The sequence below is a fragment of the Capsicum annuum genome, chromosome 9, assembly GCF_002878395.1.
Source record: "Capsicum annuum cultivar UCD-10X-F1 chromosome 9, UCD10Xv1.1, whole genome shotgun sequence".
NCBI lineage: Eukaryota > Viridiplantae > Streptophyta > Magnoliopsida > Solanales > Solanaceae > Capsicum > Capsicum annuum.
The window spans coordinates 38,973,720-38,987,685 of NC_061119.1; the positions used below are offsets into that span (position 1 = coordinate 38,973,720).

Sequence of the window (13,966 nt, forward strand, 5' to 3'; positions counted from 1 at the left end):
ACTAACTATCGAATTTCTATTGTGGAATTGAAAAAAATATTAGCATGAGTAGTCCATTGAGGATCGATTGATTGCTAGGTGGTGGGTCCTTGATCGGAGTAGATGAAAATGTTAGTGAGTTTTTCAGGCAAAACTTCAAATGGAAAAGAAGGTCTCTTTAATAGTTGTTCTCAATGGAGTTGGGAGAGGAGTGGAGGGAGTTCATTAGCCGATGATAAGCTCACCTGTCAGGGTCGATTGTCACTGTAGTGAGTTCTTGATCATTAATGATGAAAGGAGTGAAGGATTTTTTTTTTTTAAAATAGGTCTATTTTGAAATTAGAAATGGAGAAGAGTGTGTTTTGGTTGGTGGAGGACGGTTATTGATGTTGAGGAAGAAGGTTATCAATGGTGTATTGAAAAATGAAGATTGGGTCATGAAGGAGAAAGAATAGAAGCAATGAATAGTAAAAAATAAAGGATTAAATAATTTTTTTTTAAAAAGGAAAGTACATTTACAAAGAAAATATCCCTAAGAAAAGGTAATAATATCATTTTTAGAATTGTTTAGAGGGTAATAGAACACTGCGTCCGCAATCTTAATGTCTTTTTGAAAATTCAAAACAACTTTAATAGTGTCTTTAGGTCTTTTCTCTAAAATTAATACATGAATAATCAAGCTATTCATGTATTAACTTTGAATTTATCCCATAACCAAACGGCTCCTTATTACCCTATGTCAAATTCTCTAAAATGCATTACTTTTTAAGTAACCGGTACTCACCCATCGACAATCTTTTGAAGAGTTCGAGAAACAGAAAATATTACTGACAAATGCAAAAACCAGCAGACCCTCATGGTCAGAGTGTCAAAAATACAAAATACTAGCTAATTACGGTAAGAATATCAAAGAACTAAGCAACTGGTAGCATTCATTTAGAGAGGGAATAATTGCAATTCTCACTGATTCATATTTTGTTAGCTTACAATGAAAGCAAATGGGAGTATTTATAGACTCCAAGTCTCAACTCACTATCACTAACATGTGCACAACATGTGTTTGTTATAAATAACTCTAACCAACCCCTCACTCCTTTTAGCTTTATTTTCTTTAGCTAGATATTTCCAACATACCCCCTCAAGCTGGAGGGTGAAAGATATCGAGAAATCCCATCTTGGACAACAAAAAATGATGTTGTGATGCTCCTAGAGCCTTTGTAAGCATATCTGTAAGTTGGAATTTAGTAGAGAGGTACACTGGTTGAATTAGACCTTCTTTGAGCTTTTCCTTGATAAAATGACAATCGATTTCTATATGCTTGGTTCGTTTATGAAAGATTGGATTAGCGGCAATTTGTATAACAACCTTGCTATCACAGTAAAGTTGAATTGGAGTAGGTACAACGACACCAAGATCCTTCAATAAACCAACCATCCAAATGATTTCTGCCACAGCACCTGCCATGATCCTGTACTCGGCTTCTGCTAAACTTCGACTTACAGTGCTTTGCTTCTTGGATTTCCAAGAAATCAAAGATGATCCTAATTGGATTATGTAACCTGTAACTGATCTTCTCGTATTTGGACATGATGCCCAATCCGAATCACAATAAGCAACTAACTCTGTAGCTGATCCTTTCTTGAAGAAAATTCCCAGACCAGGTGAACTTTTCACATATTTGATTATCCTTAAAACAGCCTCCCAGTGCGATTTCTTAGGTTGTTGCATAAACTGTCTTAACACTTGCACTGTGAAACAAATATCTGGCTGAGTGATGGACAAATAAATCAGTTTTCCAATTAATTTTTGATAACAAGAAACATCATTGAGAAGACCATCATCTGTTTTATTGTGCGACTAATCATGCTCAGCAGTAGTGAGTTTGATGTTCTACTCCAGTGGTGTAAAAACAAGTTTAGACCATCCTAATCCAACATCAACAATGAGGTCTAAGATGTATTTCCTTTGGTTTAGCAGAATTCCATGATTTGATCTGAGAACTTCTATCCCCAAAAAGTATTTTAGCTCACCTAAATCTTTCACCTTGAATTGACTATGCAAGTAGGTTTTTGCATCCTTAATCAGAGAAGGATTGTTACCTATAAGCAATATATCATCAACATATCAATAGAATCAGAATATCATCACCCTCTTGTTTGGTGAATAACGAGTGGTCATGAGAGCTTTGAGCATATCCAGCCTCTAAAAGTACAGTGGTCAATTTAATATTCCATTGTCTAGAAGCTTGTTTAAGACCGTAGAGAGATTTGAGCAGCCTACATACTCTAGTCTTCCTTTGGCTGTGAAAACCTTGAGGCAGGGACATGTACACTTCTTCATAAAGATCACCTTGCAAGAAAGCATTGCTTACATCCATATAGAAGAGATCCCAACCTTTGAAAGCAGCCACACTAATCACTGTTCTAACAGTACCCATCTTTGCAACCAGAGAAAAAGTATCATGGTAGTCCAATCCTGCTTGTTGAGTGTATCCTTTTGCAACCAACCGAGCCTTGTACTTGTCTATAGAACCATCCGCTTTAAGTTTGAACTTATAGACCCATTTCAAACCAATGGACGCTTCCCAGGTGGAAGTGGAACTAGTACCCAAGTCTTATTTTCCTCAAGGGCACTGATCTCTTACTGCATAGCCTCAACCCAAGAAGGTTATTGAGAAGCTTTTTGGAAAGATTTTGGCTCTTGAATGTCTGGAAAAAACTTAAGTAGGCTTGATCTAATGCAAACAAATGGGAATACGCCAGATAATCACCAATAGGATAAGTACAATTGCTAGAAGGTTTCACTAAAGTCACATAGTCATTAAGCCAAGAAAGTAGTTTTGTCTTTCTTGCTGGTCTTCTCTGATCACAGATGTTAGCGGGTGGGAAAACCAATGCCTCCTCATAATTTCTATTACCCTCAACTATGATTTCATCAGGAGGTAAATGATCAATTGAATTAGGAACTTATTCTTGCAGATTAGTACCAGAGAGAGTAGATGACACATCTTTAATGACCACAGGGAAAGAAGTAGTGTTAGGAATAGAAAAAAAAGAGGTGAGTGTTGAAGTAAATCTGCCGTGTCAGTGTTGGGATAATTTTCCTTGTGTTGGAAAGGAAAAACATACTCATGAAAGGTCACATCCCTGCTCACAAAGATGGTACCTGTGTAAAGATCATACAATCTGTAGCCCTTTTGTGTTTCTGAATATCCCAACATAATTGACTTCCTAGCTCTTGCCTGAAACTTATCACCTTTAGGCAAGTTACTAGCATAGCAGAGACAACCAAACACTCGCAGATGATCAAGTCTTGGTGGTTTGACATGAAGTAGTTCATAAGGGGATTTACCACTCAACACCTTTGAAGGTAGCTTATTTATCAAGTACACTGCTATCTTGACAACATCACCCTAAAATCTGATAGGCACTCCACTCTGAAATTTTAAAGCTTTTTCTACTTCAAGAATGTGTTTGTGTTTTCTTTCAACTATCCCATTCTGCTGAGGAGTATAAGCACAACTACTCTGGTGAATAATCCCATTGTATTTAAACAAGTCAATGCATTTAGAATTGAAAAATTCTGTGCCATTGTCTGATCTAAACACTTTGACACAAACAGCAAACTGATTCTTTATTAACAAAAGAAAGTCTTTCAATACAGTAAACACTTCACATTTGGAATGAATGAGACAAATCCAAGAATATCTACTATGATCATCAACCAAGGTCACAAAGTAATACTTGTTATCATATGTGGGCATTTTATATAGCCCCCATAGATCAAGATGAACTAAGTCAAAACAAGAATAAGAAATAGTAGTACTAATAGGAAATTTCAGCCTGTGTTGTTTAGCAAAAGGACAAATCTCACAATCTCCATGAATGCTTGCTGGTACATGGCCGTTTAGAGATGAAATGTGATTCATAGCTTCACCTGATGGATGTCCAAATCTATAATGCGACAATATACTATCAATACTTGATGTATAAGCTGCCCGTACATTAGACTCAACTTCTTCTTGCAAAATGTATAATCCATCCCTTTCCTTACCAATCTCCAAGACCTTGCCATTAGAGAGAGCCTGAAAGATGCAAAAATCAGGGAAAAAAGATACAACACAAGATAGCTCCTTAGTCAACTTGGAAACTGAGAGCAAGCTGAATTTAAAATCTGGAACATGGAGTACATTTGTTATTTCATGTTCTCCTAAAACAAATGTTTTTCCTGCACCAAGAATTTTTGATTTATCACCTGTAGGGACTTGTACTTGACTATTAGGTCCATTCCCCTTTAAATCTTTCAAAGATTTGAGTAATTCCTTATATGGAGTAATATGATATGAGGCACATGTGTCAATTATCCACTCAAAACCAATGGTTTTAGACAACAAATAGTGAATACCTGCCATATTAGACACACAATCAGCTTCATTTACTTTAGTCATCATGTGTTTCATCTGCTCAAATTGTTCATTCGAGAAAAAATACCCCTGACTTTTAGAGGATGAAGCTTCCCCTGATGTTGCAGTAGCGTGGGCATGGGGTTTGAAGTCTGGTATTAAAGTAGACTGAGTAGACTTATTAGGAAATTGTCTAGCACTGGTTGACTGTCCACCATAAGAGGGGTTATGCATAGGAGCCCTAGTATGCTCATATCCATTTTTATACCCTTGATCCCTTGGAGGTTTAAAGTTGGAACCAAATTTCTTCTTACTTTTGAAGTCCGGTGGATAGCTTACTACTCTATAACAATCAGCAACATTGTGATTTCTATATCCACATATTTCACAAAACATCTCAGAGGTCTTATGTGATGGTCTATGTGCCCTTCCGCGAGCAAAGTTAATGGTTCCTTGTTGCTATCAGTGACTCCTAGAACTCTTTGACTCTCCTCCTGAGTCACAGTAGCATAAGCTTCATTTACAGTAACTATAGGAGTTTTAGAGAGTATACTACTCATGATCTAACTATAACTTTCATTGAGTCCCATAAGGAACTGAAGAAGCCTCTGAGATCTGAGATGCTCTAGGTATGGTCGCGATTCAGCACAATCACAATGAGGTAAGGGAACCATAACATCAAGTTCATCCCAGGAATCTTTCATCTTAGAGTAGTAAGTAGTAACAGAATCCATACCTTGTTTCAATGTCGCAATCTCAGTCCAGAGGTGATAAATTTGAGTCAAGTTTGATCTATCAAATCTCTCTTTGAAATCAATCCACACCTTCTTTGCATTTGACGCAAACACAATACTTGGCATCAACTCCTCTGCCACTGTACTACCAATCCAAGAGAGCACTATTGCATTGCATTTTTCCCAAAGTTCTGCCAATTCACCTCTGTATTGAGATTTGAGACACCAACCATCTACAAAACCTAATTTCCCTTTGCCTCAAAGTGCCAAAGTCATAGATCTGCTCCACAACGCATAATTTGCAGGTCCTGTGAGCTTGATAGGAATTAGCACAATACCTGAAGTATCGAAAGCTTGAAGATACAAGGGATGATGGTGGTCAATCGTAACTGTTGTAGTTCCTGATGAGGATACACTAGCACTGGAGTCCGTCATGGAAAACCTAAGTTGAGCTTCGAAGTTGTCGAAACGCAGCTAGGATGAAGATCGTTGCTTTGATACCATGTCAAAAATACAAAATACTTGCTGATTACAGTAAGAATATCAAAGAACTAAGCAACTGGTAGCATTCATTTAGAGAGAGAATAATTGCAATTCTCACTGATTCATATTTTGTTAGCTTACAATGAAAGCAAATGGGAGTATTTATAGACTCCAAGTCTCAACTCACTATCACTCAACATGTGCACAACATGTATTTGTTATAACTAACTCTAACCAACCCCTCACTCCTTTTAGCTTTATTTTCTTTAGCTAGATATTTCCAACAGAGCACATTTCTTTCCATACTCTATCGATGGTTTTCGAGGATAATTTCTCCTGTTTCTGTACTACGAGTAATTTTCTTTTTTCGCTCCATAGTTTCTGCATTTTGTAGATTCTCCTGCTTTCCACATTTAGTTTTCAGTTGCTGCATTATTTCCCTACATTGCACACATTCTCATTCATGCCTTGTGCGCACAACCCTTCCCAGACCGGGATTTCACTGCTGCACTTTTGAATGAGCCGTTTAATGTTGCCATGCCACAAAGAAGTCCAATAATAATGTTACGATTTTTGCCTTCATTTTTCTTACCAAATTTGAATATTAATTTTGTATTAAAGAAAAATAAAAATAATATCATAATTACTTACTTTTCCTAAAATATCACATTTGATTTACCAATAATGATCACAATTTAGCCAATGGAGTATGGATAAATTTTTCCTATATGGAAGAAAGCAATCTTCATCCCTCTGTACAGTAAGTTGGGCGAGCAGAAAGCCAGAAACTGCCGATGCATATTCTGATAAAAGTATAGATGCACGATGATTGATTTATGGTTGAATGAAGCGCGTCCACTCCTGAATCTCTTCTGCTTTTCTCCTTCACAAGGGTGTTCTCATGCATCTCGGAGATGAGCCTTGATTACGGATGCATATCTACATCATTGTCTGCTATTGTGATTATGGTCTCGGCGAAGTTCAGATCTAGACTTAGCGACTTCTACAAAAATTACCCTGCCATCCAGAAACTGAGAAGGGCGGTTTTTTAGAATTGTACTCAACAACAAAAAGAAACAAGGAACTCCATGAAGTAACAACAGTTGGAGATTAATTAGGAAAACAACAAGTAAGATATGAGGAGGGTCGAGGTATGCAGACCTTACCCCTACATGGTAGAGATGGAGAGGTGGTTTCCAAAAGACCCTTCGCTTAAATAAAGCATTTCCAAGCAGTTTGAAATAGGAAATACAGAAATGAGAGCAGTAACAACAACAAAAGAATGGGAAATGGAGAGCAGTACACACCATCCAGAAGAAAGAACAGTAACAAGGATAGACCCGGATATCATTTTGCAAATGAGGATAGAAGAGTGTCTAATGCATTTTCCATTTTGCTTCTTGAAAAATGTAATGAAAATGCTCTTTTTATTATGTTATTATTTATTACTAAGCATTCATATTTTATGTATGGAGATGCACAATATGAATTTGGGAACGGAAAATGGTAACACATATAAAGATGCATAATATTACTTTGCACTTCACCAGGATTAAATTAGTATTCACTACCCCATAAATTTGGCATATTGACTGAAATGATTACTTCAGCCACAACATTAGTTCAGTTGGCTCAGTACAGAGTTTATCCAAACTCCAAAAACGACATTTTCTTCGAACTTGTACAACAAAAATATTTCATTGGACACTAAATTCGTCATAAAAACAACCTTATGCTCAAGCAGATGTAGGTTGCTATCAGTTCTGATGCATTTAGTAGTGTTCATTAATCAATCTATCAAGCAATAAATTACAGGAAGTCAGATGCAATGGTCTAAACTCACACCAAGACCTGTATACAATGTGCGACTTTGTCATGCATCCACTAGACATGCAAAGTCATCAACCTTAAGGGGTCGTTTGGTAGAGTGTATAAGAATAATGTTGAATAGAGTGTATTGACAATGCTTGCATTAGCAATGCTTGTATTAGATATGCTAGTATTAGTTATGCAGGCAATATTTCTTACACACTGTTTGATTTGATGTATTAAAAATAAAATGCAAAATATATTTTTTATCAAATAATGTTAATTTACTAAAATACCCTTTGTTTATCATTCTACACTCTCTTTCCAATCTTGTGTCAAAAATAAAAACTCTTCTTCACTTATCTAGAAGAGGTAACATTTCATAGAAAGTTTAGATTTTCCAGTGAAATGTGAAATTAGCATTCTACCTTAATGTTCACTTCGTCTAAACCAAAATCCTGGCAACGAAACCTGCGAATTTTTTGCCGAAAAAAAGAGAAAAGAAGAACAGAATGAACTTTTCACCGGGAAAAATAGAAACAAGAACGGAACGAAAGAGACCATGTGATACTTCACAACAATTTTGAGTTCTCAGATTGTTCCAGTGAAATGAGTATAGAAGAGGGACAAGAACGGAAGAGAAATTGGGAAAAAATTGAGGAATAAATTAGTCATTTAATAAGTTAATGCATGTGTTGAAAGCTTTGTATTACTAATACACTGAAAAATGATGGTATTAGTTATGCATAGCATAATACACGATAGAGTCTATATTAATGAAGCATTAGTTCTACTTCTCCTAAAGTAGTGGTATGGACTGCGTACATATTACCCCCCAGACCCCACTAAGTGGGAATACACTGGGTTTGTTGTTGTTGTTGTTGTTGTATTAGTTATACATAGGTTGAAAAAGTACACGAAACAAGGTATTAGCAATGCATAGGGCTAATGCATGCATTAGTTTTTTTATCACACTCTACCAAATGATCCCTTTTTTGTTTAGTGTGTATATATATCCATAGTACATCTATCTTCAATCCCCAAAAAATGTAAAAATACATATCGACCTCAACAGTAATTACTTCTCCATCTGGAATGCACATAGATCGATTTCTTTTACTGGACGAAAGAAGAGGGGGGACACTATGTATCAAAGTTTTAATCCATGATCGTGTCTCGTCATTTATTCCCTTGTGCAAACACTAAATGTATTAGGCTATATGAAAAAGCATCGAAAAGGATTTGCGCAAAGTTGTAAACTGTTTGAAGGCCATAAATCACTTTTAAGATTGCACAATACTTAAAAGGGGTTTCGATTTTTTTTATCAGATATATTCAAATTTGTTGGTAAAGAGTAAGGATAATGAGGAGAAGCGGGAGAACGGAGAGGAGTACAAGTTAGCTAAGAAGGATGCTAAGTTAGCAATTACGGCTACTAAGACGACAACTTTGGAGAGCTTGTAAGCGAGATTAGAGGAGAGAGGCGGGGAAAGAGGTTGTACAGGCTTGCCAAGTCTAGGAAGCGAAAGACCCGTGACCTTGACCAAGTGAAGTGCATCAAGGGGAGGATGACAGAGTATTGGTGGAGGACGTTCATATTAAGAGAAGGTGGCAGTCGTATTTTCATAGACTCTTGAATGACGAAGGGGAGACATTGTGTTAGAGCACTCAAAGGGGTATCGTGATTTCGATTATTGTAGACGTATGAAGGTTGAGGAGGTCAAACAGGCTATTCGTAGGATGCATAGGGGTAGGGCGATGCGACCTGATGAGATCCCGATGAATTTTTGAAAGTTTACTGACGGGGCAGGTTTAAGGTGGCTGACCAAATTGTTTAATGGCATTTTCAGGAAGATGCCTGAGGCTTGGAGAATGGAGTACGATGATTCTTTTATACAAGAACAAAGGTGACATTCAGAGTTGCAACAACTACATGGGTATTAAGTTGTTGAGCCACACTATGAAGATTTGGAAGAGGGTGGTCGAGCGGAGGTTGAGGATGATCATGTCTATTTCTAAGAATCAATTTGGATTTATATTCGATCGCTTGGTGACGGAGGCAATCCACCTTGTGCGGAGATTAGTGGAGCAGTATAGGGAGAGGAAGAGGAACTTACACATGGTGTTGATTGACCTGGAGAAGGCGTACAACAAAGTCCCTAAGGAGGTTCTTTGGAGATGCTTAGAGGCTAGACGGGTACCTGTGATATACATCAAATCGATATGAACATGTATGATGGAGCGAAGACTCGGGTAAGGACGGTGGGAGGAGATTCAGTGCATTTTCCTATCTTGACAGGGTTGCACCAGGAATCAACTCTTAGCCCATTTTTATTCGCCTTGGTGATGGATGTTTTGACACGGCATATTTATGGAGAGATGCCTTGGTGTATGCTATTTGCGGATGATGTAGTTTTGATTGATGAGACTCAGAGGGAGAGGGGGTTAATGACAAATTGGAGGTTTAGAGACAAACCCTGGAGTCTAAAGGGTTCAAGTTGAGTAAGACCAAGACGGAATACTTGGAATACAAGTTCAATGACATGAAGCATGAGGACAAGGTGGTAGTAAAGTTGGATTCCCAAGTTGTTTGTAAGAGGGATAGTTTTAAGTATCTTTGGTTGAAGATTCAAGGGAACGAAGAAATTGACGAGGATATCACTCACCGTATTGGGGAAGGGTGAATAAAATGGAGGCCCTCCTCGAGAGTTTTGTGTGATAAGAAGGTGGCCCCCAAGCTAAAAGGCAAATTCTAAAGAGTGGCAATCCATTCGGCCATGCTCTATGGAGTGGAGTGTTGGCCAGTCAAGAACACTCACATTCAAAAGTTAAATGTGGCGAAAATAAGGATGTTGTATTGAATGTGTGGACTTACAAGGGGAGATAAGGTTAGGAATGAGACTATTCGGGAGAAGGTGGGAGTGGCTTCAGTGGAGGACAAGATGCGGAAAGTGAGGTTGAGATGGTTTGGGCATGTTATGAGGAGGGGCACTGATGCCCCAGTTCATAAGTGTGAGAGATTGGCTTTGGATAATTTCAGGCGGGGCGGGGTAGAGGTAGTTCGAAGAAATACTGAAGGGGGTGATTAGACGTGACATGGAGCAGTTACAGCTTACTAAGGACATGACCCTAGATAGAAAGGTATAAAGGATGCAAATTAGGTTAGACGGCTTGTGCGAGTGGGCGTAGCCTTGTTAGTAGTCGTAGGGATTTGAGCATAGGTTGGAGTTTCTAACTAGGAGGGTTTGGGTGAGGTGTGTGCTTTCGGTTTGATAGTGTATAGTAATACTTTGTGGGTATCTTATTTCTGTAATTCATCTTGTTTCATGTTATATTACGTCTTTGTTTACTGTCTTTTTGTCACGAGCCGGAAGTCTATCGGATACAGCATCTCTACCTCTTCGGAGGTAGTGGTATGGACTGCGTACATGTTACCCTCCCCAGAGCCCACTATGTGGGAATACACAAGGTATGTTGTTGTTGTTGTTGTATATTCAGAAGGGTTTTCCATCTTCAAGAAGTTTGAGATAAGGTTTTTTACAACAAATATTTGTTAATTTTGACAATAAAAATGACAGGACTGAATGTAAATGAGTGTCAAGCAAAATTCTTCATTCTTAAGAGCTGGGAACGCTCATTCACAACAAAAGTTTGTCGTAGAGCCTTAATGACGACACTGAAGCACACATTAAACGAGACACAGTGCTCAACATGTTTTAAGCCTCACTTCAGTGCTTAAAGGCACCCAGTTGACAAAACTGCATAAAGCATTAGTTCATTTCATACGAGTCTTTCATTCAGGTCCTCCATATTTAGTGTCCCATGTTTTTCAATGTGGCTCATTTGCCGACTTGGAAAAAAGATTCCGTGTTATATGCCAACGGATTTTTTTCAGTGAACAATATCATCCAGAATGAAGGATATGGCTAAGTTAGATTCTAATTACCTTGCCATGCATTCCCTCAATTGCTTTTTGCGATTCCTCCTCCGTAGCATAACGAATGAAAGCAAATCCTCTTGGTCTGTTGGCAATTTTGTCCATCATCAAATTAACTGCAAAATTGAAGATACGTGTTTTAGAAATCTTAACGAATGAATCATCCATAAGTTAGATGCTAGTTTTACTCAATAGTGTGAGTGTTCAGTCTGATTTAAGTTTGCCAACAATAACATTTGACATAAAAGTGCCCATTTTGGCTACTACGCGAATTAAGACCTTTTGACCACTTAAAACATTAATAGACTTTTCAGATCAAATCTCTTATGTGTAAAAGTAAAGATCTCATATGTGAAAATATGAAAGATCTCTTGTAAAAAGGGTATAAAACTTGAAAAGATTATAAGTCGAGTACAAAACCAATTCTAATACAACAAAACATCCATAAGGTACAAACAAGATTTGTCATAGTTAAGAATGAAAATGAATTGGATATTTCTTTTTGGGGACACAATCTATAAACATACACTCAAACTTGATCTCAACTGACAACTAAACACCCCAACTTTGAGTATACACATCTAGACACTTCAACTCACTCCAACTTACAAAATGATAATCTAGACACCTCCAGAATTTATATGTCAGGTAAGCATCCGGTGTCTCCACAAAACACAATGAGGATGAGTTGGAGTGTTTAGACCAAATTGAGGTGTCTACATATGCACTATCAAAGTTCTGCTCACTTGTCACTTGAGGTCAAATTTGAGTGTCTATTTAAATATTATGCCTTTTTTTCCCTTTTTAACCTTCCACGAGCTCCCCAAAGTTGTTGAAGGCGCTTCTTAAACTCTCTTCAGTTGTGCGAAATGACAGTCCTACAAAAAAAATGAAATTACTTCAACAAAAGTGAAAAGAATAGCAAATAGTTAAGAAAAAAATTAATAAGGCATAAACAGACACTGAAATTTGACCTATGGTTAAGAAAGCACTTCAACTTTGAGAGTGTACATCTGCACACCTCAACTTATTTTCACAATCAACTTACAAAATAATCATCTATAAGTCACAATGCGGATGATTCGGCGTATTTAGTTGTCAGTTAAGACCAAATTGAGACGTCTAGATAAATATGCACAACCAAATTTGCAAATTGAAGTGTTTACTCGGCAATGATACCAAATTTGAGCGTCATTTTATGTATTAAACCAAAAATAAAAAGAAACTGACCGCTAACAAAGAGCTTCGTTGAAGGATTAAATTTGAACCGAGTACTTGAAGGAGAAGGCTGATGAGGATAAGAAGCAGATAAAATTATGGGAACACGAATTGTTAGTGAATGACAAGGAAGAAGATGATGCTTTGGTGATACTTTTCTAATAGAAAATGATGTCAATGGTAACTGTGACTTTGAATATAGATTAGCGCTAGGATACACTGCCGCCATTACTATGCCTAGCATTTTTTTGTCAATTGCTGGAATATTGAAAACTGGATAATGGGTTGTGCTCGCTTTGTGCGCCCAAATTCTAAAGAACGTTCCGGTTCGGGTCCGAGCATATTTGTGATCGTTTGATATTAAATAGTGCAAAATTATTTATTTTATTATTTATATTTAAGTAATAGTATAAGTTATCTCCTAATTTTGAAATAATTAATTTTTGGATAATTCATTTCTAATCAAACGAACCCTTACTATATTATATTTTTAATTTTCATGTAGCAAAAATATGTATAACATTTATTAGCTATATCATCTTTATTATAATAAATTTAATATTTGAAAGACGATATTTTTTTTTGTCCAATTTATGTGACTCATATTTATTTTTCAAAAATATTGACATATTTTTATATTTAATAATAATTTAAATTTAAAATATTTGTTTTGAGGTTAATGATATGACTTATAGTCACACAAACACTTATAATTTATTAGTATATGAGAAGGTGCATTGCATATTTGTCTTTTATTATCATTATCCCATGTATGTGTTAAGTCAATATTATTAATTTGAAGAGAAAATATATAAAGTACCCCTGAACTTGTCCGACTTTTTTAAGAAGACACCTAAACTATACGAGCAACCTATTACCCTATAAAACTTACCTAAATCGTTTTAAATCACCATTTTGACCAAAATTTTGACTATGCGTGTAGTCACACAAAAGAGCCATGTGAGTGCTTAAAAACGGACTGAAATGACCAATTAAAAAATTACACGTGTAATAAAAAGGTTCCATTTTTTCATTTTGTATTTTAGTATTTTTTTCCTTCATTTTCTATATTTTTTTTTATTTCCTCCTCCTTCTTCTTCTCCATTAATCTTCATTAATGGTGTCTTTGTTTTCCCTCTTCCTCTTCTTCTCCATTAATGGAGTAATGGTGAAGATAAAGATACATAAACAAGGCTGGTAAAAAAGACATGGTATGTTAGCCACCATTTTTTTCGGCGAAAAGGTATTTTTCGGCGTCTAAAAAAATGATGAAATTGGAGGATTTTGATTTGATTTTGTGATGACTTGGTGATAAATATGATGAATGTGGTATCTTCAAATCTTCTTTTGATAGGATTTCTAATTTTTAATTCAATATTTGATTTTATTTTTCGATTTTAATT

The 13,966-nt window shown here is 36.5% G+C and overlaps 1 protein-coding gene across 1 annotated transcript; it reads right to left on the bottom strand.

Moving 5' to 3' along the window:
- Positions 1-6,233: 6,233 nt before the first annotated feature.
- On the bottom strand, positions 6,234-12,913 carry LOC107842836 (organelle RRM domain-containing protein 6, chloroplastic). The gene is made up of 4 exons (XM_016686866.2): positions 12,576-12,913; positions 12,155-12,223; positions 11,355-11,461; positions 6,234-6,630 (listed from the first exon to the last, which is right to left on the bottom strand). The coding sequence occupies exons 1-4, from the start codon at positions 12,805-12,807 to the stop codon at positions 6,544-6,546; spliced, it is 495 nt and encodes a 164-aa protein (XP_016542352.1). The 5' UTR covers positions 12,808-12,913; the 3' UTR covers positions 6,234-6,543.
- Between the last annotated feature and the right edge of the window lie 1,053 nt (positions 12,914-13,966).